Source organism: Fistularia commersonii, chromosome 17 (assembly GCF_037954325.1).
Source record: "Fistularia commersonii isolate RoL2024-O1a breed Wild chromosome 17, RoL_Fcom_v1.0, whole genome shotgun sequence".
Lineage (NCBI taxonomy): Eukaryota > Metazoa > Chordata > Actinopteri > Syngnathiformes > Fistulariidae > Fistularia > Fistularia commersonii.
The window spans coordinates 13,717,314-13,742,731 of NC_141300.1; the positions used below are offsets into that span (position 1 = coordinate 13,717,314).

General features: G+C 51.9%; 3 protein-coding genes across 5 annotated transcripts; 1 reads left to right on the forward strand and 2 right to left on the reverse strand.

The window, feature by feature from the left end:
- The first annotated feature begins 2,519 nt into the window (after nt 1-2,519).
- On the forward strand, nt 2,520-18,470 carry fbxl13 (F-box and leucine-rich repeat protein 13). Its single transcript, XM_086163603.1, has 21 exons — nt 2,520-2,586; nt 2,661-2,767; nt 5,309-5,402; nt 5,498-5,565; nt 9,924-10,078; nt 10,495-10,604; nt 10,692-10,775; nt 11,584-11,679; nt 11,763-11,898; nt 14,610-14,662; nt 14,815-14,915; nt 15,281-15,410; nt 15,819-15,917; nt 16,014-16,134; nt 16,219-16,381; nt 16,451-16,570; nt 16,669-16,792; nt 16,880-16,960; nt 17,103-17,237; nt 17,327-17,490; nt 17,570-18,470. The coding sequence occupies exons 1-21, from the start codon at nt 2,533-2,535 to the stop codon at nt 17,619-17,621; spliced, it is 2,247 nt and encodes a 748-aa protein (XP_086019729.1). The 5' UTR covers nt 2,520-2,532; the 3' UTR covers nt 17,622-18,470.
- LOC147225261 (leucine-rich repeat-containing protein 17-like) lies at nt 11,962-15,715 on the reverse strand. 2 transcript variants are annotated; one of them, XM_086163602.1, is made up of 7 exons: nt 15,351-15,715; nt 14,275-14,444; nt 13,715-14,191; nt 13,423-13,637; nt 12,920-13,075; nt 12,473-12,614; nt 11,962-12,388 (listed from the first exon to the last, which is right to left on the reverse strand). In XM_086163602.1, the coding sequence occupies exons 2-7, from the start codon at nt 14,397-14,399 to the stop codon at nt 12,106-12,108; spliced, it is 1,398 nt and encodes a 465-aa protein (XP_086019728.1). In that variant the 5' UTR covers nt 14,400-14,444; nt 15,351-15,715; the 3' UTR covers nt 11,962-12,105. The 2 variants fall into 2 exon arrangements, with proteins under 2 accessions (XP_086019728.1, XP_086019727.1); XM_086163601.1 differs by having other exon boundaries at nt 14,275-14,441; nt 15,351-15,711.
- Nucleotides 18,471-19,088: 618 nt separating the features above from the next.
- Nucleotides 19,089-25,112, reverse strand: fam185a (family with sequence similarity 185 member A). Of its 2 annotated transcripts, XM_086163269.1 has the most exons (8): nt 24,603-25,112; nt 24,421-24,530; nt 22,270-22,362; nt 21,978-22,116; nt 19,905-19,946; nt 19,734-19,829; nt 19,533-19,667; nt 19,089-19,426 (listed from the first exon to the last, which is right to left on the reverse strand). In XM_086163269.1, the coding sequence occupies exons 1-8, from the start codon at nt 25,000-25,002 to the stop codon at nt 19,314-19,316; spliced, it is 1,128 nt and encodes a 375-aa protein (XP_086019395.1). In that variant the 5' UTR covers nt 25,003-25,112; the 3' UTR covers nt 19,089-19,313. The 2 variants fall into 2 exon arrangements, with proteins under 2 accessions (XP_086019395.1, XP_086019396.1); XM_086163270.1 differs by lacking the exons at nt 19,734-19,829; nt 19,905-19,946 and having other exon boundaries at nt 19,533-19,680.
- Between the last annotated feature and the right edge of the window lie 306 nt (nt 25,113-25,418).

Here is a 25,418-nt window from a genome sequence, read left to right on the forward strand (position 1 = left end):
AACGTCCGGGTGACGGTAAAACATCTGTTTAATGAGCAATAGCTGTTGTTGGACACAGTAACAAACCTGCAATACAACTAACTATTCCCGGTCAATTCCAGGTAAAAAAAAAAACATCAGAATTCGTTAAACCCCAAACCGCTCCTACAAAATTCACAGCAACCCAGCACAGAAAACAAGCATCAACATAAACCCCAACATTCCTAACTTGCTACAATAAATATATCAGGGGTGGACAATTATTTTGGCTGGCGGGCCACATTTGTTATTTAATTTTTATGTGTTTTTTTATGTGAACAAAATGAAAGTTGGTATTAAAATCTTTACCATTTTTTGGCATTTTATTTCAACTTTAAAATCATTAATGATCATATAAATGTAATCATCCACACAAAATGAAACAAAAGAAAAAAAATAAGGAGTTTCTAAGTTCAATATTGATTGAAAATATTCAAAGAAAATAGTTTGGCGGGCCAGATAAAAAAAAAAAAAAAAGGGTCCGGATGTGGCCAACAGGCTGTAAAATACCCAGTTCTGATAAAGATCTTGTGGATCTGTGAGTATGTGTGTGTATGTGTGTGTGTGTGTGTGTGTGTGTGTGTGTGTGTGTGTGTGTGTGTGTGTGTGTGTGTGTGTGTGTACAATGTTGCACATCCATTTCGTCCGTCCAGCCTTTTGTTTCCCAAAGCAAAAACCCCAACAAACACAGCATTCATGACTGATCTCTCACGTAACAAGGTCAACACATTCCTCCTTGCGCGTAACTGGATGTGTAATTCGAGGTCGGATCTCGTGACAGGGTTGGAAAAGAAGGCGACGCACGGGGTGGACAAATGTGCTTCAGCTCTCGTCCAATACTGGACTTTTATTTAAGACTCAGATTATCTGCTGCAGTGCCAGCAAGAACATGGCCGGTCAAAGCAAAGTGGCACCGACAAGTGAACTAGATCTGTGTTCCGCATCTTGAAATAGCCCTGTCGAGGATGATGCACCGAGGTTCGCCAGGGTACCCCAACCTGGCCATTAGTGTCAAAGAGTGGACTGGAGGTCACCGCCATATTCACCTCCTGCTGTCTGTCCACGTCTGTCCTCCTCACTGCAGTTAAAGACCAGAACAATGGACACCTAAGATTGCTGCTGCCCGGCTTCTCACCGGAGCGGTTCTTCAGTCGTCCCTCTGCATTACCCGTCCCCTGCTTCCTTTGCAGCTGGTCTGCCTCTCCTTTGCCAAAATGAGGTCGAACATACCTGGAAGTGACCTCTCCCGCTCCACCAGATCCACCAGAGCACCCCGAATGAATCGGACTTAAGGCTTGCGAGTGCTGACGTGGAACCGATTAGGATTCATTTCGGGTTTAGCCGGTTTGCAACACCTTCGGGAGATGCCCCTTCGCGGCTGCCGGGTCACCACAAATGGCCCCTTTTAGCGACTGGTTACTCTCTTTCTAATCTGCACCAAGCGGATGCGCAGTCTCACTACTGAGTCCAATTTCCAAGTCTAAATATCGGTTTTCCAAAACCCCGCGCAGGTTGTGACTCCACAGAAGGGTTTGACCGACGACTCTCTTCTGCACTCAGAAATATTAAGCCATTTCATCCGGCAACAGCCAGAAAAGTGATCCACCAACTCGAAATTCGGACGCTGCTCACTGCTCTTAAGGCGCACCGCAACATCTATTCCTATGTTTTGGAATCTCCATCTTCTTCGGTGGTGTTTCGCAGCGTTCGGCGTCCGCGGCATCGTTTCACAGCTGCTCGGGTCGTCCTGGAACCCCGCCGTCCTTCTCTTGGTCCTGCGGTCCACTCGCTCCATGTAGCACAACCTCTGCACTCCAAATGGCACCGCGGTCTGCAGAGTGCGAAAGTGGACGGGCTGTCATGTTACACAGAGGCAGGAGAGGCGTTACGTCACATAGACGCGTTTGTAACCATGGCGTCAGAAAGAGCACGCGTCGCCTTCACCCCCTGCCGTGCTGTGAAAGGGGAAGCTCTGATGCAACAAAGGGGGGATGCTGGGCAGGAGGGGTGGAAGCTGTCAGAGGGGAAGCTATGATATCACAAAGTAGAAGCGAATTGTGGGCATTGTGAAAGGGAACGCGCGCACAGCCTGGAGCTCCACGGAGGGAGGAGGAGGTCCATCTCACAGGAGATGATCTGAGCGGTCCGCAGACGCAGGCCGCTAACCAGAATCACAGAAGAGGGAGAAGATCCGGAGATGTGAGCTGGTCCCCGCCAGTCACATCTATGTCCTTCCCGTTACTTCGCAGCGACGATTGTGGGATTCGTGGCCGCCGAGTCTCCGGTGCAGGTCCGCCTTGAGCAGCTCAAAAGGCCCTCGGAAGGGGAGACGTTTCACCATAATGGGATGGAAAGCCTCGTAGGATGGCAGCGGTGGGCACAGCCCGGATTACGCTCACCGCGAAGTCAAGAGCCGAGCATTCTGGAATTCCTCTCAGATCACATCTTGCTCCCGGGGAGATCGGCGCTCTGTACGATGATTGTTCGTCATCGCGCGCGCACCAAAAACACAACATGGCTTTCACACAAAGTTCTCTGAAGGACAGCGAACTGGCCCAGCTATACAAGGTAAAACGTCCGCGCCGCGTCCCGTACATCTGCGTCGCATGATTCCCACAGCCTCCTCCCTCCTTCTCTGACAGGCCCTGCTGACCGCCGCGTGCCTGTCATGCCCCCACGACCCAATCCAGTTCCTCAAAAACACCCTGACCGTCTTCCAGGGACATGATAATCTCCAGGATGTCGATTGGTATGTGAACCCCCTCTATCGGCCCGTGCAGATGTTCAGTGAGTTTTCCTTCATGTGGGGGCGTTTGAATCACGGTCCTTCTTCTGAGCTGAGATCCGCTTTGCTGTTTGTTTCTGCACACACTCGCACACACACACAGAACCGGAGTGTTTCTACCCAACGATCAGAAAACACTCCGAAGTCCAAGCAAAAGATGAAGCGTCTTTCCGCTTGCGTCACCTCCTCCGTTTGCAACAGGGACGTCACCCCGACGCGGCCCTTTAATGAAGTGCAGAACAGAAATCCATTGCTGTAGCACAGGCGGCCAACTAACCAGAAGGTTGCCGGTTCGATTCCCGGCTCCTCCTGTCTGTGTGCCGATATGTCTCCTTGGGCGGAAGCGTGAACGTCATCGCCCGGTTAGCGCCTTGCACGACCGCTCTTCGGTATCTTCACGATCTCGGTCTTGTACTTCGCCGATGGTCAAGGAGTACCCAACCGATACCCGACCGTAGACGTGTCTCGATCGATGGAAAAGTGAAGACGTCACGGCGGAGCGGCTTTTCACGACCTCCTCGCGACGTCTTGAGACAGGAAGATACAGGGATTTACAGGAGGGAGGAAAAGTTGAAGTTTTGTTGAAGTCGGTCATCTTTGCTAGTTCTCTCTCAGAAGGATCAGCAGAAATTGCTGACACGCCCATGCTTTGCTCCGCATGGCCTCCACCTCCTGATCCAGATGGGATTAGATGTTCAGGCACTGCCAAAGCGCCGGGAGGTGCCAAGATTAGAAGAGGGTGCGTTCGGGAGCTTCCGACAGCAGCTTCGGGAACCACGTGCAGCGCTCAGGAATGAAACTAAATCACAAATATAGTATTGATGGAAACTGTGGCGTGGGGAGCACATTGGTAGGGAGGAGGTCTGATGTTGGAGAAGGCCCTGCTCGGGCCCCAACATCAGATCTGAATTACCGCCACATGTACTGTAGCTACATTTTTCAGGAGGACACATCGGGAACACGTGACTTGAGTTCCTCCACCGTGATTGATCACGAGTAAAAACCCCTCCCTTTGAATCTGCTTTGCACATCAGTTTTTCCGCTACACCTTTCCCATCTGCTCCAGGCCCTGGCTGGTGTTTCAGTCTTCTATCTAAAGCTCTGGATTTATTTGCTGGAACTCCCGCCTCCTTCCACCTCAGTCCCCATCGCAGGCTGTGCATGAGGTGGCACCATCAACGTGCTTCACACCATCTGCCTCTTCTGTGGACGATCCTACTAGCAATCACAACCCCCATTTCCTTCTTCTCCTCCGGATCACCTGCCTCCATCTAACCCTCTCCTCTACCTGCCCTCCTCCCATAAACCTCCTCTCTGGTCTTCCTCCAGACCTCCTGCCTGGCGGCTCCAACCTCAGCATCCATCTGACTTTTATCTCCAGAACATCTAGCATCTGATGGACCCGTTCCTGATCCCATCCATCCTCCTCACTCCCAAAGAGGAACCTCGGCATCTTCTCTTCTGCCTCCCGCTCCGTTTCCGGTCTCCTCGCACGTTGTTTACCATCTTCTTATCCAAACCCTCACCCCGTTTGGTGCGAGTGGGATGTTTCTCCATCCTCTGGTTCTGCCAGTGGTACTGAGCTCTCAGTGTAGAAGCACCCTGTAACAGTAACCGTGCACTTAAACATCCCAATATGTCGACGTATTAAATTTCATTGTATATCCCTCGTGCGATCTTAACATTGTGTTTACTCCCCTTGTCCTACGGGTCAAAAATGACCCATAAGACAATCTTTGTACCCTAGTAGTGTACAGCCCACATGGAAACATAAACAAAAAAGAAGTATCACTTTTTCTAATTATGGGGTCTCTTTAGGAAAAGTCATAAAATTTCAAGTTGGAAAAAAATAGGTTAAGGTGTTTTTTCTACAGCTAGATGTGGTAGTGGGTCACTTTTGACCAGCAAGACAACACAAGGGATATATTCTGTTTCTACGGAGGTTCTCCACGGTTCGTCTTTCTCAAATCTGCTCTCGAAAGAGAAGAAATCCAGATGCCATGACAGGATTCGGCAGGGATGACTCACAATATTGACAATTTGGTTCAGACTTCATCGGGTCTTTATTTGTGTTTGTGGTCCCCCCGGCTCAGACCTTGGTATTTGTGGCCGGCGTGGGGTCCATCGGCACACGAATGACAAATCATTCTTGTCGAAATCTTCTCGTCGTGGCGGCCGGATATGAATTCCTTCAATCGAAGAAGGGCTTCTTCAGCTCCAGGGACCTGTGGGGAGGGTGTTGCTTTTCCGTCATCGCTTCGTTCAGGTTTCTCAAATTGCCCAGCAGTCCTAGCTAAACAGACTCCTTAGAGTCGACACTGGCCATAGACAAATCTTTAGGCCGAACCTTCCTTCCTACAGACGCAGACAAGTGGTTGTCATTCTGCACAGTGGGCTCCAAACGCTCCTCTGGCCGTTCCCAAAGCCCACGCTGAAGTCACGTATTCAACAGGCCACTCGGCGATGACGCTTTTGCAAACTGTTCCTTTCTGTCACTCTCTCCAGGCACAGGTTCTTCCGAGCCGCAGAGTTGCAGAGCGAGACGGCCTGTATGCCAAGATCGAAGGACGATGGCTACATGGACCCCAATGACATTATGGTATGGCCGAGGAGGTCGCGTGTCGAGATTCATGCCGCGATCCAAAGGAGAACCATGAAACTCACTTTGAAGGATCTCTGTGTTTTCTCTTGCAGCAGGCCTTTTATCTATTCGAGAAGGCCTGCTCCAGCTACAGAAGACACCTCACAAGCACCTGCTTCAGGTAGGCCTCACTGATAGTACCAGACCCGTCTATGGTTGCACCGCTGTTCCCTGCCTAAGAGGACCACCACCTATAGCTGGTGATGAAGCTAGTTTTGTTGAGTTTCCATGACCCCCCTCTCAGTTGGTATCTTCATGCGCGTATTCACCAGCTCCATGACGTTCATCTTCTCCTTTGGGCTGCTCCCTCCAGGGGTCAGCGTCACCAGTCACCCTCCAGCCAACCCTCTCCTCTCTGGTCTTCTTCTTGACCTCCTGCCCAGCAGCTCCAACCTCAGCGTCCTTCCTCCCAGATCTTTTCCATCCATGTCCAAACCATCTCTGTGTGACTTTATCTCCAGAACATCTAACGTATGCGGTCCTTCTGATGAACTCATTCCCGATCCTCTCCATCCTCCTCACTCCCAAAGAGGAACCTCCACATCTTCGTTCTTGCTACCTCCAGTCTTCTCCTCTCACCAGACACCACGGCTGCTCTCCCCTTTCCTCCTGGTTGATATTCTTGTCACCCCTGACATTTTTATCCACTTGTTCCAAGCTGCTGCTCCTCCACACATTTCCCCATCTCTTCTCCACCTTGACCTTCAGTACTGAAAATCCTCCACCTTCCTCATCTCCACTCCCTGTAGCCTCACCGTTCCATTTGGATCTCCTTCTTTGACCCACGGAAGCCCACTTCCCAGCGTTGCCCTGTAAGTAATCAGCCATGTCGGTGGTCCTTGTTAACCTGGACCTCGACTGATCTGGTACGGAAGGCAGATTTGGTTGGCATATTAGCCTGGCACAGGTTCTATATCGGTAGCCTTTCCTGACGCAACCCTCTGGATGTATCTGGCCTCGGGACCGGCAGCACTAGAACGTTGGCTTGTTTTCCTGCACGTCCTGAGGAATGACTGCACCTGCAAAGACTTTGACAGCTCCAATGTTAGGAACATCAACTCTGATTTATGCCCATGTTCCTTCATTCTTCTTCTTTCGGCTTTTCCCGTCAGGGGTCGCCACAGCGAGTCAACTTTCTCCATCTAACCCTATTCTCTGTATCCTCCTCTCTCACACCAACTACCTTCATATCCTCTCTCACTACGTCCATAAATCTTCTCTTTGGTTTTCCTTGAGACCTCCTGCCTGGCAGCTCCAATTCCAGCATCCGTCTACCAATATATTCACTGTCTTTCCTCTGTCCATGACCCAACCATCTCAGTCTGGCTTCTCTGACCTTCTCTCCAAAACATCTAACATCTGCTGTTCCTCTGATACCCATTCCTGATCCTATCCATCCTGGTCACTCCCAAAGAGAACCTCAACATCTTCATCTCTGCAACCTCTAGTTCTGCCTGCTGTCTTTTGGTCATTGTCACCGTTTCTAGTCCATACATCATTGCTGGTCTCACCGCTGTCTTGTACACCTTTCCTTTCATTCTGGCCGATAGTCTTCTATCACATAGTACCCCTGACACTTTTCTCCACCCATTCCAACCTGCTTGGACCCGTCTCTTCACCTCTTTTCCACACTCTCCGTTGCTCTGGACGATATATGCCCATGTTCCATAGCCCCCTTTTTTTAACAAGCAGATTTTCCTCCATGTTATTGATGGAGGTCGATCCAACAGGGGGCAAAAATAAATCGATAAAAAAGGACCTCTGTACAGGCTTTTAATTTGATTTATTCTGTTGTTCACGGTCGGACATTCACTTACATTTGGAAAAGACCGACATCCCATCATAGCTTAACACGCCACAAGCAGTCCGGTTACAACGAACCACAACATCAGGCTCAAGTTGTGTTCTTTCAGAAGATGACAAATCCAAACAAATAGCGTTTCTACATCTGAGAACATTTTGTTTAGCAGAACAGAAACTTCACCGAGCCCCGACCAAAGTCCGAATGTTAAGTTGAGACGTGGGGACTCTTCAGTCCTATGCTGGTGTTCACAAGCTGGACATCAGATTCACACCTAGCTCGTGGAAACGTGACAAGTTGGATGCGACGCTGTGGTGCTCGGGGGTCCATAGAGCTGGACTACACTCGCGTTCAGGCTGGCAGGTGTGGAGAATAACTGGTCTTGGACAGGGACGCTCTGGCCCTTCCGTAACCCTTCCCGGATCGTGTACTGTACCTTTTGAAAAGCGGTGCCGACGTGTCGGGACGTTTGGACGAAGGAGGCCTCCTCCTTCTCCTCCTCCAAAAGGGAGCGCTCACTCTCGGACCAGACACTTCAGTTGACGGCGGTGTCCGACGGTGGAGGAACTTTCGCGGTCTGTTAATGGGGCGCCTCTTCTCCCTTGTCGGGGTCGAGGTCCGTAGACGGCAATTTCTGAGTCCGCTTAAAGAGCATCGCTTGTATTGAGTAGAAGAAAATCCACGGCTGGTATAGCGTTGGCGAGAATCATCTCGTTCCACCTGAAAGTTTTGGTCGGATTTTACCGTCTCCCTTTGGCGAAGCACTCGATTCTGAAGGTCATCCAGCTTCCTTTTTGGGACACCGTTGCGCCGCCGGGAGGGGAAGCTGCTTGAGAAAAATGAATCGGCAGAAACCGGCCGAGGGCCTCGGGAAGCAGGGTTTATGCCCGCAGACTTCTTGGCCAATGCAGGTTGAGACTGTTGGGCCAACCGTGCAGCCTGCTCCCTATTTTTAACCAAGGTTGACAGACTTTTGGGTGCTTGGGCATACAGACTGTCACCAAAGGAATCTGAAGACTGCTTATCAGTCTGAGAGTCGCTGCCTTGAGACGTACGCTGGGAAAGTTTCCTGTGTTTAAGGTGGAAACCATGACGGCCGAGTTGAGAATCAGTCACTTGGCTGCTTAAAGAAACGTTGACAGAACCGAATGAGCTGAATGGAATTTGTTCATTTGTCAACTGAGAGCTTTGCTTTCTGGGACGGAGCTCGGGGGTTTTTCCAGAAAAAGCAGCGATGGGAAAACTCTCATAATCACCTTTAGTATGTTCGGTGCCTGCTAAGTCAGAGCGTGGCGAGACAGCAGAGCCCGGCCTAGAATCCAAGCTAATGGCATCACTGGGAGAAACCAGATCTACAGCAGAGCTGTCAGCTTCAGGCTGCCGTACATTTGACATCTGATAGTTGTCGTCCGGTTCCAACACCGAGTTCACAGGTTCTGACCAGACTTCATGGTCATCATGGTTGGTTTTGTCGCCACTATCAGACTCATGGTCACTAGAAGAAATGTCATCAGCAACCCCTCTCTCTAAGGTCTGCAAGGCACTTTGGAAGTGGCTCGCATCATCCCCTGGAATTAAGAAGGAGTTCTTCATAATCTCTGTGAACTGTTTGAGGTGTTTGATTGTCGGGAAGCTGACGCCCGCTTCCGAGGTGCTCTCGGAGTGCTCGTTCACCAACTGACCAAAGGGATGTTGATCACCAGAATTCCCGTGTTGCACGGAGGACGAAGGAGGAGCGTCCAGAGTGTCATCTGGCTTATCTTCTGAGGAAGATTCCTTCTGATCCATCGTGTCCTCACCAGACCCAGTAAGAAAGGCCACATCCTCCTCATTTGGAGTGTGGACCGTTTCGGTCTGGACGGAGTCAGAGTTCGGGTGCCTGTTTTCTTGCACCTCAGCACCTCCAGAGCCGGGATCTGAGTTCAGGTATGCTCTGGCATTTGACAGATTCCGGGGATGGGGACCAGGTGCCCTTCCTTGGGCCTCCTCCCTGAAAGAGTAGCCATGTGCCCCGTTGTAGCCTATCAGATGAAGAGACAACATCCAATCAGCACGAATAAACACCGCAGAATATCACACGACATGCTTACCTTTTTCAGAAAAAAGCCAAAGAGAGCCCAAAAGCAAAAGCGCGTAAAGCCAAGGAACTCTGGAAAATAAACAAGACTAGAGACAGAAGTACTTTCCAAATTTAGCCCAAAGTATTCAGTTCGTTTATTTACCCAACTAGAGCAGCCATGGTAATACACAGCGCTGCAGCAGTCTGGTGGCCAGAACCAGCAGCAGAGAAGATAACCAGGAAGCAGATTTCCTAACTCTCGCCTAGAGAGGTTGCAATCGGGTGATTGAGCACAGCTGGTGCTGCGTGTAGCTCGAGCTCATTGGCCGGCGAGGCTTCGCTGGAGGCCACCCAGAAGCTCCATCGGTCACAAGCTCCGTTGGTTATGAGATGGCATTGGGAAATGATGGCGACAGCATGGAAATATGCTTGTTTACATTGTGGCTCGGTGAGAGTTAACCCCATGGAGTCGGTGAACGCGCGAATGAATAAAGAATTCATGAAGATACAAAGTGAGGGGGTTCAAGATCCGTGTAACTTTGCAGAAATCTGACCAGAGTTAGGGAAAGTTCACTGCTCACTGAATTAATGATGACCCTCTGCTTGCTGCCGGCGGCAGGAAGTGGAAGATTTTCACCCAACAGCAGAAGAGAGACACGACGGAGCAGGCTCAGAAGGCGAACATGACGAAGAAGCATTTTGAGAGGAAGTGTCTGCGAGCCGCCCTCCACAAATGGTTGAACCAGGTGAAGCTGGACAAGAAGACGCGGGCCGGTGAGTGACGGCGTGACATCTCCTGGAGGAGGAGGTCCAGATCGGGCCTTTTCATTTGACTTATGCGTGTTTACCTTTCCCCTCTCCGAGCTGTGGCTTGGAAATGTGTCCGAGCCAAAGTTCTTTCCTGACAGTTCACACGAACACTCCCACGCCCGTGACTCAGTTTATCCTCTGCACTTGACTCTTCCTCTCTCTGGGTAGCTTTGTCTTGACTCCTCTTCTTCGTCTTCTCTGGGCTGCTGCCTTCAGGGGCCACAGCCGATCACCTGCCGCCGTCCAACCCCGCATCCTTTTCTCTCACATCAACTAACTTCCTGTCCTCTTTCCCCTCCTCCATAAATCTTGACATTTTGTGCAAATGATCTCCCTCTGAATCATCTTTGCAAACCTTCTGACCTTCCCCTCCACACCAGCTGCGATCCAGAAGCTGGAGGCCGTCCTGGAGTTTGGCCGGCACAAGCGTATCATCGCCGAGTGGCGAAATGCAGTAAAGGACTCGAAGAGGACGAAAGAATATTTCAAGGTATGTCTTCGCCCGCGGGCGGCCTCAGGCAGGTCCGAACAGTGTGTCGTCGTGTACGTGTACATACGTGCGTGTTTCACGTTGCAGAAGATGACTCGCGCCGGCGGTGACCAGCAGCCAGGTGAAGGATGCGATGGGCTCTCTGTGCTGCCCCTCAGACTGTCACTGAAGGTTGTCCCTCGAACATACACCTCAGCTCACACCTCCTGTGCCGGGTTCCTTCAAGCACAGCGAGATTCCAGCTCCGCTTTTCAAACCCTTACTTGCGCCTCCTCGGCGGTGACCTCATGTGTTGCATAAGCGTTAGCATAAATCACTTGGAAGGTCTCCCGGTGTCTCTGAAGCTGGTAGATACAGGTCACTGGTACCTGAGTCACTTGTAACCGTTTTCCATCAAGGACCAAGGTCTTCGTCCTCGGCTGACCGCAGGCCTCTGGTTGTTCTGGCCCGGCCCGCTGGCAGAGGCTGCAGCTCCGGCTCTGCCCGCCGAGCTGCACCTCGGCATGACTGTATTTGGAGAGAGCGAGGGGCAGCTCGCGCCCGGTGATTTCCCAAGCTGCGGTTATTTCAAGTTAATTCCTTCATCATCTGCACCGCTTCTCCTGCAGTCGGTGTCGCGGCGGGGCTGCAGCCTATCCCTGCTGTGATTGGGCGAGAGGCAAGGTTCACCTGGACCAATCGCAGGGCTACAAATAGACATACAGTCGTTCGCACGTCTAGACAACGCGGGGTCTCCAAAGAACCTCCTGCATGTTCGGAGAGTCGGGGCCTTCTCGCTGTGAGGAGGAGGTTCTTGTTCAAAGTTAGATGTGTAAAAACAACACGTTCACAGTTAAACATCTGAAAACCCTGACTTGAACTTCAGGGTTGGATCAGTTTAGTGTGTGCTCATGAAGACATCTACCATGTCTTTGCTGTCATCCTGTCCTCTTCCCGCTCCGAGTCACAGAAACGTCTCACCTTGGCTTTCTGTCGGCAGATATTTCAGTATCTGGAGTTACGTGACTGGCTGAGTTGCGCTGAGGTTTGCTGCACCTGGAAATCGATCATCCAGTCGGGAGCTCTGTGGAGTAAGGTCTGTAACATCTGGAGGACTGAGATTGACCCGCCCCTGTAAAACGGGAGGTTTTAACGCTGACCGCCGTTGGGCTCTGCTAGATCAACGTGTCTGTGGACAGAGACTGGATATCAGACAGCACCATGATGAAGGTCCTGCAGACGTACCGCCCGTTCGTCATTCATCTCAACCTGCGCTGCTGCACCTCCCTCAAGTGGCCAAGCTTGCAGTGCATCAGTGAGTACTCCGGCTCCTTCGCGCCGAAACCCTCCCGCCGCAGGAATGATCACGTAAAACTGGCGGCTTTGATTTGTATATTTTTTGACGAGACATCGATAAAACACCAACAAAGCAGGACACGGACGTTCAATCTGATACAGACTTCTAGCGTATCAAAGGGGACGCATACGGGAAGAGGGGAGAGAAGCTTTTTTTCGACAGGAGTCAAGAGAGTCTGATGATCTGGTACTTCTTCGGCAGCCTCAGATGACTGGGCTCCAGCTCCTCCTCTTCCTCTCCCTGCGCCTCCAGCAGGGAGCTCCACAGCTCGGAGTCCGTTCCCCCCAGACTTGTTCTGCCTCCCTGCCTGTCCCGAGGACACGCTCTGTCGTAGGAGTGAAAGAAGGCCTCCACGCTCTGGCCCGCGTGCTCCAGAGGGGAGCGGCACACCAGGCCGGAGTGCCTCGCCGCCGGGTGCAGGCGCAGCCAGTACACCATGTAGTGGATGCTGAAAAGGGGCATTCGGTGTTTTCAGAACTTTCACCAAAAGAGACACTGCTTCCCCGACACGTTTCCTCGTGACGGATCCCACCTGTAGTCGCACACCCACGGGTTCCCTCCCAGCTTCAGCTGCGACAGGAAGTACAGGTCCTCGAGAACCCCGTACTGCACAAAGCGCAGGCTGTTGTTGGAAAGGTCCAGCTCGCGGAGGTGCAGGAGCCCGGACAGCGAGGCTGGAAGAGAGCCGAGAGGTTTCCCATCATTCATGCGGATTCGGGGGCGGAGGCCCGTGTCAGCGCTCAGTGTGCGACTTCAATCCCCGAAGCTTTCTCATGTATAAATAGAGCTAAGAGTGTTTACACAAGGATGGCAGGGAGCCTGCGACTTCTAATGCTCGGGAGAGTGAAGATGGCAGTAATTGCATTTGGATCGCTCCAAGTCGGCCCAGAAAAACAAACCTGACCTCCCTGGAAGGAGTGGATGCCGCGGCTGTTTATACACTTTCACACGTCTCAAAGAGCGCGCTCGAGAGACGCACCTGTGGCAATGTCCTCCATGGCATTGCTGCTGAGGTTGAGTGTCTTCAGGCTCCTGGCTACCTGGAAACTCCTCCCCTGGAGGTGACGGATGGAGTTCTGGGACAGATCGATGTGGACCACGTCCTCCGGGATCCCGGTCGGCACCTCGGTCAAACCTGAAGACAGGGGGTCCCGTGAGGGTTCGTCCCGTCGCGTCTCGATTCAACAATTGGCAAAAAATCTATTCGTGGGAACGTTTCCGAGCGCTCGGCGTGATAGAAGCGATCGGAAGGAATGAGGCGCAGCCGCTTTCGGGGACCGATAAATATCCAGTTCCAGTGTCTGGAGTCTTGTTTATTCATCTCGGGTCCGCGGCAGTGATTTTTAAGAATCTGCACGAAAGCTGCGACGGGCTGCTTTCCTTGTAACCCGACGGTTGCACAAGAAACAGTTGTTGGTTTCGCAGCAGGTTTCGCTTAAAGGGAGGATGTTTTACAGAAGCTGACGCTGGCGGTGTACTTGCCTCGGTTCCTGCAGTCCATGCGGACTTGGGGGAAACGGTACATGTGACAGGACATGGTGGCGTCCGGCTTGGTTTGAATGGGAACGGGCTCCGGGGTGTCATCGGAGCCCGTTCGGTTGGTCCCCGGGTCATCGCTAGGGTACGGCTCCCTACACAGCGAGTCGGGATCGACCCGTCTGAGCTTGATCCCCTTCAGCCTGATGGGCTCTGCACAACTTCAAGGGAAACACGGTCACTTCTACCGTCTTCTGCTCATGCAGTAACCGCACTTGTCGCACATGATCCTGCTTACCTGGCGTGTTTCCCCAAGTTGCGGTTCCTGGGGACCTGAAGAGTGCGAATGAGACTGTCCATCGGGCAACGGCAGCTCCAGGGATTGTCGTACAGCTGAAGGTAGCCCAAGTTGGGCATGGGGATGAGGGCTTCCTCGCTCAGCGTAACTAGACGGTTGTGTTGCAACAGCAGGGTCGTGACGCGAGTCAGACCCAAGAAGGCCCCCTCCTCCACCACGGAGATCTTGTTCTGCTGCAGGTCCAAGCTCTGTAGGCTCTCGTACCCTCGGAAGGCCCAATCGCGGAGCGCCTTGATCTTGTTGCGAGCCAGAAGGAGGTGCTTGGGTTCTTTGGACCAGTTCTCCCTGGCGGGTACGGAGTAGAGGCGTCGACCCTCGCAGTCGACAAACTCGTCTCCGGACTCGGTGAACTCTGAGCAGTCGGGGGCCGCCGGTCCGGAGGTGCCCGATCTGCCGTGACGCCCGGCACTCCTGACCCTGTCCGTTTCAGGACACACAATAAGGGAGTTTAAGGTGGGACGCCTTCGGCAAAAGAAGGAACCCCCGTGGGAAGTCCATACCGGTCTCTTGTCAGTTTGTGTCTGGCTCCACGGAGGCCTCTGCCACGGCCCGACCGCCTCATCTCCGTGGGCGGCAGCAGGACCAGGAGCAGGGAGACCAGGAGGACGGGGGCGCTCACCCTCATGCTGTCTCGGGGACCGATGGGATCCCGCTGGACGGGAAACAGCTGCTGAGAGAGGGGGTGCGTTATGTAACCTCTGGGAAGAGCCAGGAATGTACACAGATCTATAGAGCGTGAACGCATTCTTCCATGCAATCCCATTGCCATGTAACCTTCATCCCGGGCTTGGAGAACTTGTCCACCATGTTGTTTTGTGTGTTCTTGTCTTCTCAGGTGAATGCAGTAACCTCCAGGAGCTCAACGTGTCGGAGTGTCTGAATGTCACCGTGAGTAAAAACGTCCAGAAATCTGCATAGATGTTCCACCTGGGACTTTTAATCAACGCGCTAATGTGGAAAAGAACCGTCCTGACCGTGCTGAGGTTACACGAAAACACGCTCACGATCTTTCTGGCATCGTCACGTGCGCTTTTCAACAGGACATGATGATTGAGAAGATCACCGAGGGCTGTCCCTACCTGCTCTACCTGAACCTGTCCTCCACGCTTGTAACGAACAAGACTCTTCGAGAACTCTCCAGGTAACATGACACGGAGTGTGTTTTGAGTTACCGTCAGGCGAGGGGGTGTGTGTGTGTGTGTGTGTGCCATGAAAGTGATGACTGCCCGGTTCTCCTTTCCCAGGCCTCTTGCATGTTAGTTCCCAGAATTACACAATTGCGTCCTTTTCCACTTTCCCATCCAACGCTCGCTTGTTTTTTGTCAGCGTGGCGTTCGCTGGGAGCCAGCACGCTCATCCAAGGCAGCGCACGTTTGTTCGCCGTCTTCAAAGCTAATGAGAAGATCGTGCGACCGTTTCCCGTGAACCGCCTGCAGATGTTGCACTCTTTGATTGCAAACCATAATCGATGTTTATTTTGCACGTGTGCGTTTGGCTCGTGGACAGAAACTGTGTGAACCTCCAGTACCTGAGTCTGGCCTACTGCAACCGATTCACCGACGAGGGCTTTCTGTACCTGAACACGGGAAAGGGCTGCCACAATCTGGTCCACCTCAACTTGTCCGGCTGCACTCAGGTCAGTCGTCGGATCTCCTTTGAGCGGTATCCGAAGGTTAGGTCCTCGGGGGCTGAAGGTAAATCCGGTCCCTCCTCTCGGTCATGGCACGGGTGTCCTTCTCCCGTCGGAGCCCGGAGCGAATGAGCTCTAGCGCTGGAGAGTCGGATGGAGAGCTCGCGCAGCTGCGAGGGAGGGCCGGGTTTGCTCGCTCACCATGTGCGGACGGCATAACAAAACACACATGTACTCCCAGCGTCAAACACACCCCTGAGGGAATGTGCATTAGCTGGGTTCCAGATTTCTGCTTCCACTCTGCCGGGTTGTGAGGGGAGCGCCGTCCAGCGGGGATGATTCATGCTCTCTCGTAACGGCATTCCTCTTTTTTTTTTTGTTTTTTTTTTTTTTTTTCTCCCCCTCCGCTCCAAGATGACAGTAAATGGGTTCAGATACATTTCGGCCGGATGCCCTTCGCTCCGAGAGATCATCATCAACGACATGCCCACTCTGTCAGACAGCTGTGTCCTGGTGAGGTTTCAGCGAGGCCCGACGCCGCATCTGGGACCTTCAACCAACATCTACTAAATTGCTGTGTGTGTGTGTGTGTGTGTGTGTTACTTCCAGGCCCTGATTGCTAATTACCGCAGCCTGTCAGTCATCTCTCTTCTGGATGCTCCTCATCTCTCCGACATGGCCCTCAAAGCCATCGCCGCCGTGGCCAAACTTCAAGCCTTTAGCATCGAAGGTGAGGCCGTGCTGCATCCTGAGCCCATTGGTTTGTTCAGATGGGAACTGTTTCTGAGTTTCTCCGTGGTGTTTTCCTTCCCAGGGAACCAGCAGTTGTCAGACGTCAGCTGGAAGGCCCTCTGCAGCAGCTCGCGGGGGCTCAGGAGACTCCATGCCGTCCAGTGCCCCAGAATGACCGACGCCAGCCTGAAGTCCATCGCCTCCCTCCCAAACCTGCAGTACCTGGACGTCTCGCTTTGCAGCAAGTACGTGTAGCGTCCCGTGCAGCACCACTGGGGGGGACGGCGACATTGAACCTCTTCCTGTTTTTTCAGATTGAGCGATATTGGCATCCGTTTCCTGACCGACGGCTGCTCGGCGACCAAGATACAAGTACTGAACGTCAGCTACTGCAGCCACATTTCTGATGTCTCAGTTATGGGAATTGCGCAGAGGTATGCTGCACACACACACACACACACACACACACACACACACACACACACACACACGTCAACCTCAGTGTGACAGAGTATCTTCTGTTGTGCATCAGACTGAGTAAGCTCTACCATCTAAACCTGAGCTACTGCGAGAGACTGACGGACGTCGCACTGGAGCTGCTGAGTGGAAGTTCCATCTGCTCTCTGGACATCAGCGGCTGCCACATCCAGGACCAGGTACAGGGTGAACACACACACACACACACACACACACACACACACAGATGAACTGTGGGCCTCTGACAGAGTGTGTTGGTGTTTCAGGGCCTGGCTGCTCTCGAGAGAATTCACTTGAAGAAGCTGGTTTTAGCAGAATGCGTCTCCATCACCGATTTCGGCATTGAGGTACAGATCTTGCTAGAATTGTCCGACGTGGCCCTGAGCCAATCAGAAAGTCTCTCTGATCGCGTGAAACGTCTCGTGTCCCGACGTCTCCAACAATCTTCGTCTCCAATCCCGTAACCTCCTGCTTGTTCCTCGAGGGCAGACGTTATGTCAGCACGCCAAGGATCTGGAGTACATCGATGTATCCTACTGTGTAGCCTTGTCTGATCTGGCCATCAGATCCCTGTCCTTCTACTGCAGGGGGCTGGTCTCGGTGCGGATGTCTGGTTGTGTTCAGGTACACACACACACACACACACACACTCGCATACACTCTGAGCTTGCCTGTTGCTGATGTGACGTCGTTCTATTTCCGCCTGACCGAAGATGACCGATATGGCCGTGCAATATCTCACGAGCGGAGCTCTGTGCCTGCGGGAGCTGGATGTTAGCGGTTGCGTTCTTCTCACCGATGATGTTCTCACATACTTTGAGAGCGTCTGTCCTCCTCTGTGCTCCATCACAATCAGCGGCTGCACCAGCATCTCCACGTGAGCTATCGCACTATAGAACACAGCGAGTACCAACAGAACCTGTGTTGGTCATCTCAAACATGGTGTGTGTCCACAGGGTGGCTGCCTTGAAGCTGCAACCGTACATACACTGGGCCTATCAAGACTGAGGAGAACACCGAGGAACATTGGAGCAAGTCCAGGGACAATGCTTTGCTGTGACTCTTGGGACACCAGGGAGCAGAAAGCACCACACCTTCACAGCTCAGGGGCGTCAAGCTGTCCCCAAGGGTGGTCCCCTGCATCTGCTCTGCCCAAAGCTGCTGGAACCAACCTCTGGTTTCCACCAGGCCTTGCCTGCCAACCCGCAGAAGGCTTGTCTTACGAACTTCACACTGAACCATCTGAAGCTCTCAGAACGTATGCTGCTGGTTTGGGTCTCAGAAGGTACAACTGTGTCACTGCTGTCTGGACGGAGGTTGGACCTTCTGCGTAGGATGTCATGTTGGCTTTTCCTGGACAGGAAGGTAAACACAACTAGTTTGACCACAGCTGTCGGACGGATGGCGGAGCAAAGAGTGGAGCGTTACCCTCGGAGGGGTAGAAGAGGTACAGAGGACCTCCACATTAAACAGCGGTTGGTCAAGTTGTCGTCCACCGGTGGAGATGACCTCGCTGCTCCAGGCCTGGTTCTTCTAAAAACAGAACCCTTGTATGTTTATAAATATATGTACTCTGTAAATATGTACATTTGATCTTCTGTCTCCTTGTGCTGATGATGTTCTGGCGTGTACAGCGTGGAGCGGCACCTCAATAAAGCCAGATGTTCTGCTCTGCTACGCAGCCTCTGTCCAGCTTGTGCGGAGGAATGAGAAACCTTTAAAACACGGTGATCACAGAGTCCCCCTTCCTTCAAGTGAAGACGTGTCAAGTGTTTTCAGGCTTGGAGATCATCTTCAGAGGCACAGGGACGTCCAGCTTGGCCCCAGAGGCTGACTCACCTTCCTTCTTCAATGCTGCACTGACCAAAGGTACGACGGTTCCCGACGAAGAACCAGCCCTCCACGAAACCGATTTCCGATGGCCATCTTTGAGAGTCCAAGCGTGCACACACCTCAGCATCCACTAACTTCCAATAAACTCACAATATCACCACGCTCTCACTTCCCCAATGGGCTCCAACCACACCAACATGGCCTGACATCAACATCCCACCCGACGCCGGGAGCTTCATCAAACACAGCGACATCAAGGTGTCACCTTCCGCCGGGTTTGTTCTTCCACCTTCTCAGCCCTGGACGTCTCGCAGATTTACACTACGGGAGATTAGAATCCCAGCGTGGCTCTGGTTAACCTACTAGGTTATTGTTTTTGGTGCTCATGCATTTTACACTGAAATCTGTTTTCTCCCATTGGACCAAGTCTACTTACATACAGTGAGATGTTGCTCTGCACATTAGGTATGTTAGGTATATTGGGGGGAAAAGACCGTCAGTCCTATTTATGGCAAAGAGCGACCGAGCTTGAACGCACCTTTAAAACCGTGCACTGAGTTCCAAGGATTTTCTTATTAGACATCATCATATCCTGGAGTAACCATCCCTTCAGGGAGGAGCACAGTCAGAATACTAATAAGGTAATTCATACGTTTAATTTATTACACTGACTTTCATTATGTACATGCATTTAATTACTTTCACACTGGATTGATGCAGTGTCCCCGAGGATTCAGATTTCCTCCATGGAGGTGAGGTCGAGGCTGAGAGCCAATAGGAACATTCAGTCTGGAGGAGCTCCAGTGATAAGCGCGTGTGTGTGTGTGTGTGAAGCTCCGTTGTAGTGACGGTGTGTTTCCCTGCGAGTCAGGCTCCCAGCTTCAGGGACTCAAACCAGCTCTGCGTCTTCAGTCTGACGGAGCCTCCACCCGAAAAAGCACGGACCCAGCGGTCCACCGGACCTTCGGCGTTCAGACGTCCTAGGAGGCGGACAGGAGCCGCGCGGGGGAAAAGCACAAACGGCGGTCTGAGTTTCCACGTTCCGTTGTTGTAACCAAAGTGACGCGATGAAAAGCGACGACTTACCAGTGACAGTGGTTTGACTTTGGCTGGTGTTTTTCTCCGCTGCGTGCAGACGGACCTCGGGGCTGACGTCCACAGAAGCTCCGCGGAGCTCCACTCCTGCTCTCAGTGTGGACGGGACACGCACCAGAACCGCGCCTGGATCCCAGAGCTGCATTACAAACAAGTCGTGGCGATGACAAAAACACGCTAATGTGATCTTACCATCGCCGCTCTGCAGCTCGGCGCTGCCGTCATCTCCTACGTACACGTCGACGCTTCCCGATTGAGAGGAGACCTTCAGGAGACTGTTGGAACCATCTGCAAGGAGACACGCGTCTCTCAGACGCCTTCCTTCTACATCTCAGGGTTGCGTCAGAGTACGAGGAAGCTTACCTACGAGCGTGTCCCCAGACACGTTCTCCACCGTGGCACTGCCTTCCGACCGAGAAGAGCACAAGTCAAGATTGTTTTAGACAAATACACTAGGGTGTCATCTGTTAAGAGTCTGAACATTTATCCCCCCCCAAAAAAAAAAAAAAAAAAAAATCAGGACAGCCATCCTGCTAAACCTTCCAAACCATGATAAATCCAGTAAGAATAAAAATGATGTTCAGAAATGTTGATAAAGACTTATTTCTGCCTCTTTATTTAGAACAAAACTAATATAATCTGACTGGTGTGGATCCTGAACATCACGTTCTCCTCTCAGCGTGATGCCAGATGTGTTCGGAGGCTGTGGGTTTGAAAAGACTGGTGGAAAACTACAACCACATTCTTTCAGCAATGTTTTCACTGGGTATTTACAGAGCTGCCGGTCTTTCGGTCCAGTAATCAGAATCAGAGCAACTTTATTTGTCCCTGGGGGGCAATTGGAGGACACAAGGGGTAGCATGGCAACCTAGAGGAAACCTAGACATATATAAAATGAAGGAAAAATAAAAACGAGATGAAAGAAGCTCCAACGTCAATAATCCGTTGGAGATCCGTGATCCGTTGGAGAGTAGACATGGTCCAAGCCGGGCCGTTCTGCCCTCAGTTCCTCCATCCCTCCTCTCTCTGGCCGTCCCTCGCCGTCCCCGTTCATCCAGACTGCCGACAAAACCCGCCTCTGCCTCCAACAGCGCTCTGGGGATGGTTTGCCCGCCAGGTTTACTATGTCTTGTTTAATCGGAGCTCATCGACTGGTTGTGGATTCAGTCTGATGCTTAGACCTGCGATGATACCATCAAGGTACTGCGGTCCTAAGCCTGGGAGAAGGTTGAGCTACGGCTGAGCTACGACTCTTAAGACTTCCTTACGTCTGCAAGTTTCGAGTCTGCGACGGCAAAAATCTTGAGGTGTGAACCCGGCGTCAGACCCATCCCGAAACCCACAAAACTGCAGGCCCACGGCAACAGAGGCCTCCGAGATCACATATCAAGCAAGGAGACAAAAGAATGACATTCTTATGGTTTGATAGATCGCTGGTGTGGAGTTCCAGCTAAGGTCAGGTATGGGGCGAGCGAAGCCCTGCCCCGGCTCCGAAGCACAACTGGCAAGTATTAACAAGAAACGGCAGATATTCACTCACTCGTTCGTTCTCTACGCCGCTAATCCTGCAGCCGGGGCCGCAGGGGACGGAGCCCGGCTCTGCTGTGATTGGGCGAGAGCCAGGGCTCACCCAGGACTGGTCACAGGGACGCAGCCATTCACATGTCTGGACAAAGTAGGGTCTCCAATGGAGCTCCTGCATGTGTTTGGACTGTGGGAGGAACCCCGTGTAGACACGAGGAGATCATGGAGACTCCACGATGGGAATCCAACCAGTGACCTTCTTGCCGTGAGGCTAATGCGCTAACCGTTGCTCCCCCGGCATTGACGGTGTCGTTGTAGCGTTTTCAACTTAGCGGGGGACGGCACGGACTTTCAAGGCAAATTATTACGATTGTGTCAGAAGGTCGCGAAGCGCCCCGGCTGGCATCTTCATTTAAGGACGACACGACGGCTGTCGGGGAAAGCGTTGAGATATATTCACAGAAATGCCGTCACGGCCAAAGTAAACAAGATAATGGTTTCCATGTGGGAACTCCGAGGAGGAGCTTTACATTCACTGAGGGTGACGCACCCCTTTACTACTTCCAACTGCAGACCATGAGACGTCGGTCCTCCGGGCTACCTCCGGCTCGACGGACTTCCTGGCCGCCCTCCAAAACAAACAAACAAACCGCTCTGAAGCTGCCCGAGGCTACGGGGGGGTCCACGTGTTGGTCCAGAAGACCAGGTGGAGCGGATCTGCTTGCCCAGATTAACAGCAGGTTTCCTGCAGCGTTCCCGCAGAGGGGCTTGTTTCTGGGCTTCCCAAGATGACGTGATGGAGAGCCCCGGACCAGGACGCCGACTCACAAACGTTCACGCCATTTGCGGACGTCAAAAAAAAAAAATGCGAACAGCTTTGGCCAAAACCCAGATTCCCTGCAGTCGGCTCACCGTGAACGAGGCCCAGCTCCACGCTACCGGAGACGGAGGAGACGCAGCTGGACTCGGCGTAGATGGCTCGCACCTTCAGGGCTCCGCGCTCAGTGGAGACCTTCATGGTGGTGCCCTGCAGCTTCTTGACGTCCACTGCCTGTGAACAAACACACACATACACACACACAAAATTCTTTCACGTTGACTCTGAAGACGCTGCTGGCTCCCGTGCTTTAGCTCATACCGCCCTCTACTGGCTGTTGTCTCTAACGCACACACACACACACACACACACGCACTCATTCCCTACACCATCTCCACTTGTGCTGATGTCCACGTTGCCATGGATGGTGCCCACACCTGTGACATCTCCTCCGTGGGACTGCACAGTGATCTGGTGGCCCTAGGATTAAAAAAAGAACAAAAAAAAAACACAGTGTGTGTGAGTTTTTGCGGGAAGAGCACGTCATCCAGTTTGTCAAATGAGAGCTGGTGAACATCTGACAACAAGTCATGACCAGTGACGCCTCCGTGGGATGTTGTCAATGAAAGAGCGAGTGAGACGGCCGTCAAACGGATGCCGCGAGGCCTTTAAAATGATCTACAGAAACCTTACGCTCAAGCACTCTGGTGCACTGGCGCTGCATCCACAATGCAAGAAGGAACACTATCACAGGTGCTTCACGCCATCTGCCTCCGGCGGCACAACGCCGCTACAAACCTCCGACACACGTCTTTGAACGCAGCGGTGATGCTGCTTACAGGCATCACCAAAATACATTTTGCACGACTCCACTCCCTCCACCTCTACCTACCACTCTCATCTTTGCATTGTTCATATTTCTCCATCCTCCAGGACTCCTGACTCCTTAGTGCACACCTTAATTCCCTGCACATGGCCTTCCTTTATACTTTGTATTCTACTGTATTTAATGTTCATTTGTATTTCTATGTCTTATTTGCATGTTCTTTCTATGATAACTGTTTGCACACTCACTGATGTCTATCTTATTTCAAGCAGTGCAGGAGCTTTGGGCAGATTCCTGCTCAATGTGGGCAGCGTTCTGCCCCAAAGAGACGGGGCTCGTTTGTCAATCACCGGGACGCGTTGGGACGCGCAACCAGCTCAATGCTGGGTTTGGTTTCTGGGAAGAAAATGGAGAACCTAGAGCAGGGGTCCCCAAACTTTTTCCTGCGAGGGCCACATAACTGTTCCCTTCTCTGATGGGGGACCGGGCCAGTTTGTAACAAAAATTGTGATGATCGCAGGTGTCTAAATGTAAACATTTATTGTTTTCGAGAAAGCCACATGTAACCAAAAATTAACCCTTTCTGGTATCTTGACAGGGAAAATAAACAAATAAACAAATAAATAATTAAATAAATAATAACACTGATGAAATAAATGAAATAATTACCAAATGACTCTTTTCAAGTTTTTCCACAGAAAAAAAGAACAAGGAACATCAACTTTCTTAGAGACACAACTGTTTGCAGCTCTCTCATATCAAATTCAATGTGAAAACCAGAAAGCAAGCAGGCTATGAAACCAAACTGATACCAACACAACATATTTCACAGCCAGTATGGTTGTAGAATGGGTTTTATCCCAGTAGATTTCATTTTATATATATTATATTTGTATGTTGAGGTCCTCTTTGGGAGTGACCAGGATGGATAGGATCAGGAATGAGTCCATCAGAGATACAGCACATGTTTGATGTTTTGGAGAGAAGGTCAGAGAAGCCAGGCTGAGATGGTTCAGTCATGTACAGAGGAGGGATAGTGAATATATTGGCAGACGGACGCTGGAATTGGAGCTGCCAGGCAAGAGGTCTCGAGGAAGACCAAAGAGAAGATTTATGGACGTAGTGAGAGAGGATATGAAGGTAGTTAGTTTGAGAGAGGAGGATACAGAGAATAGAGTTAGATGGAGAAAGTTGATTCACTGTGGCGACCCCTGACGGGAAAAGCCGAAAGAAGAAGAAGATTGATTATGTTTGCATTATTATTTGCATTATGATTATGGAATCATGATGCATCTCTGGTATTGTTTGGGGTCCGAGCAAAATGTGGAGGCGGGCTGTAGTTTGGGGACCACTGACCTAGAGCAGGGGTCAGCAACCCGCAGCTCCAGGTTAATTTTAGTTCTAAATTGGATAATTGTTGTGATCTTGAAATATTAAAATAAAATTTTTATTTTTATTTTCCGACGCTAAAAATATACGTCACACTCGCGGAAGCCGGTGTACCCAGCAATATATTTTAGACATCAAAAAGTAACTCCGGCTCCCAGTGTTTTCTTTTCCGTGGAAACCGGGTCATAATGGCTCTTTTGGTGTTAAAGGTTGCCGACCCCTGACCTAGAGGAACCAAACACACACACACACACACACACACACACACACACACACACACACACACACACACACACACACACACACACACCTATGTCACTAACCTTGATGGAGCGCAGCAAGCAGTCCCCTCTCTGCGTGTGCACGGTGCAGGTGTCACACTCCATGTTCCTCACCTGGACCTGACCTTCTCCGAGGGTAGTGATGAAGAGGTCTGCAAGGAGAGCAGCGCTCAGACACCTCCGTGAGGAGCGGGTCCTTCGGCCGGTCTGCAGGAGATACTCACTGGTCTTGATGGGCGCCGCCAGGTGGAGCGACGCACCGGCGTCCAGATGCTCGGCGGAGATGCGGAGCTCCTTGCTGAGGGCGTCGTACCGGACGTGCAGCTCCTCCGGCAGGACTTCCGCGCCGGCGCCGGACCGGTTCACGGCGATGGAGGCGCGGTCGGCCTCCGGGAAGGCGTGCGGGTCGAGCGGCCGGACGAAGATGCTGCAGCCGAGCCGCGCCCGCACCGCGCCGAAGGGGCTGACCTCCAGGAGCAGCTCCCCGGGCGGCGGCGGCGGCGGCGGCGGGGTGCTGAGGCGCCGGCGGGTCGCGGTCGTCCCGGGGCTGGATGCCGAGGGCCGGGAGTGGAGGACACGGCCCAGGACGGGACAACCCAGCCGGGCCGCCGGGACGCGGAACATGACGGCAGGTTTCCTCCGGGGAACAGGACCTGATCCTTCACGGGAAAGTGGGCATCCGCTCAGCAGGAAACACACGGCGTCGCCGCCATTTTGTCTTAGACAAGAGCCAAACTCCACTTCCGGTTCCGGGATTTCAAAATAAAACTTTTCAAAAAAAAAAAACGAAACCTGCGCATTTAAAATGACTGCTCGTTTCAAAAGGACAATTCTTTAAGTTATCGTGTATTTATTTTATTGCGTATTCAAATGGAACATTAAAATTAGCTGTCCTGATAGACCATGTTACAATTTTTCAATCGAAAACCCGAATATCTTGGTGGAGTTTTCCTGAGGAATTTACAGTTTTGAAGTTCACATGTTCACGCCTCAAACTAAACGTCTCACACGCACACGCAGGCACGACACTGCTTCGCCTT

Excerpts from the sequence above, each read along its gene's own strand:
- LOC147225261 (XM_086163602.1), bottom strand. The coding sequence starts at position 14,399 with ATGAGGGTGAGCGCCCCCGTCCTCCTGGTCTCCCTGCTCCTGGTCCTG. Across the intron at positions 13,638-13,714 it reads AACTTGGGGAAACACGCCAG|TTGTGCAGAGCCCATCAGGC; the intron begins GTAAGCAGGATC and ends TTTCCCTTGAAG. Across the intron at positions 12,615-12,919 it reads CATGGAGGACATTGCCACAG|CCTCGCTGTCCGGGCTCCTG; the intron begins GTGCGTCTCTCG and ends GCTCTCTTCCAG.
- fbxl13 (XM_086163603.1), top strand. The coding sequence starts at position 2,533 with ATGGCTTTCACACAAAGTTCTCTGAAGGACAGCGAACTGGCCCAGCTA. Across the intron at positions 14,916-15,280 it reads ACTCTTCGAGAACTCTCCAG|AAACTGTGTGAACCTCCAGT; the intron begins GTAACATGACAC and ends GCTCGTGGACAG. Across the intron at positions 15,918-16,013 it reads TGTCAGACAGCTGTGTCCTG|GCCCTGATTGCTAATTACCG; the intron begins GTGAGGTTTCAG and ends TGTTACTTCCAG.
- fam185a (XM_086163269.1), bottom strand. The coding sequence starts at position 25,002 with ATGTTCCGCGTCCCGGCGGCCCGGCTGGGTTGTCCCGTCCTGGGCCGT. Across the intron at positions 24,531-24,602 it reads GGCGGCGCCCATCAAGACCA|ACCTCTTCATCACTACCCTC; the intron begins GTGAGTATCTCC and ends CTCTCCTTGCAG. Across the intron at positions 19,668-19,733 it reads CGAGCTGCAGAGCGGCGATG|GCGCGGTTCTGGTGCGTGTC; the intron begins GTAAGATCACAT and ends TCTGGGATCCAG.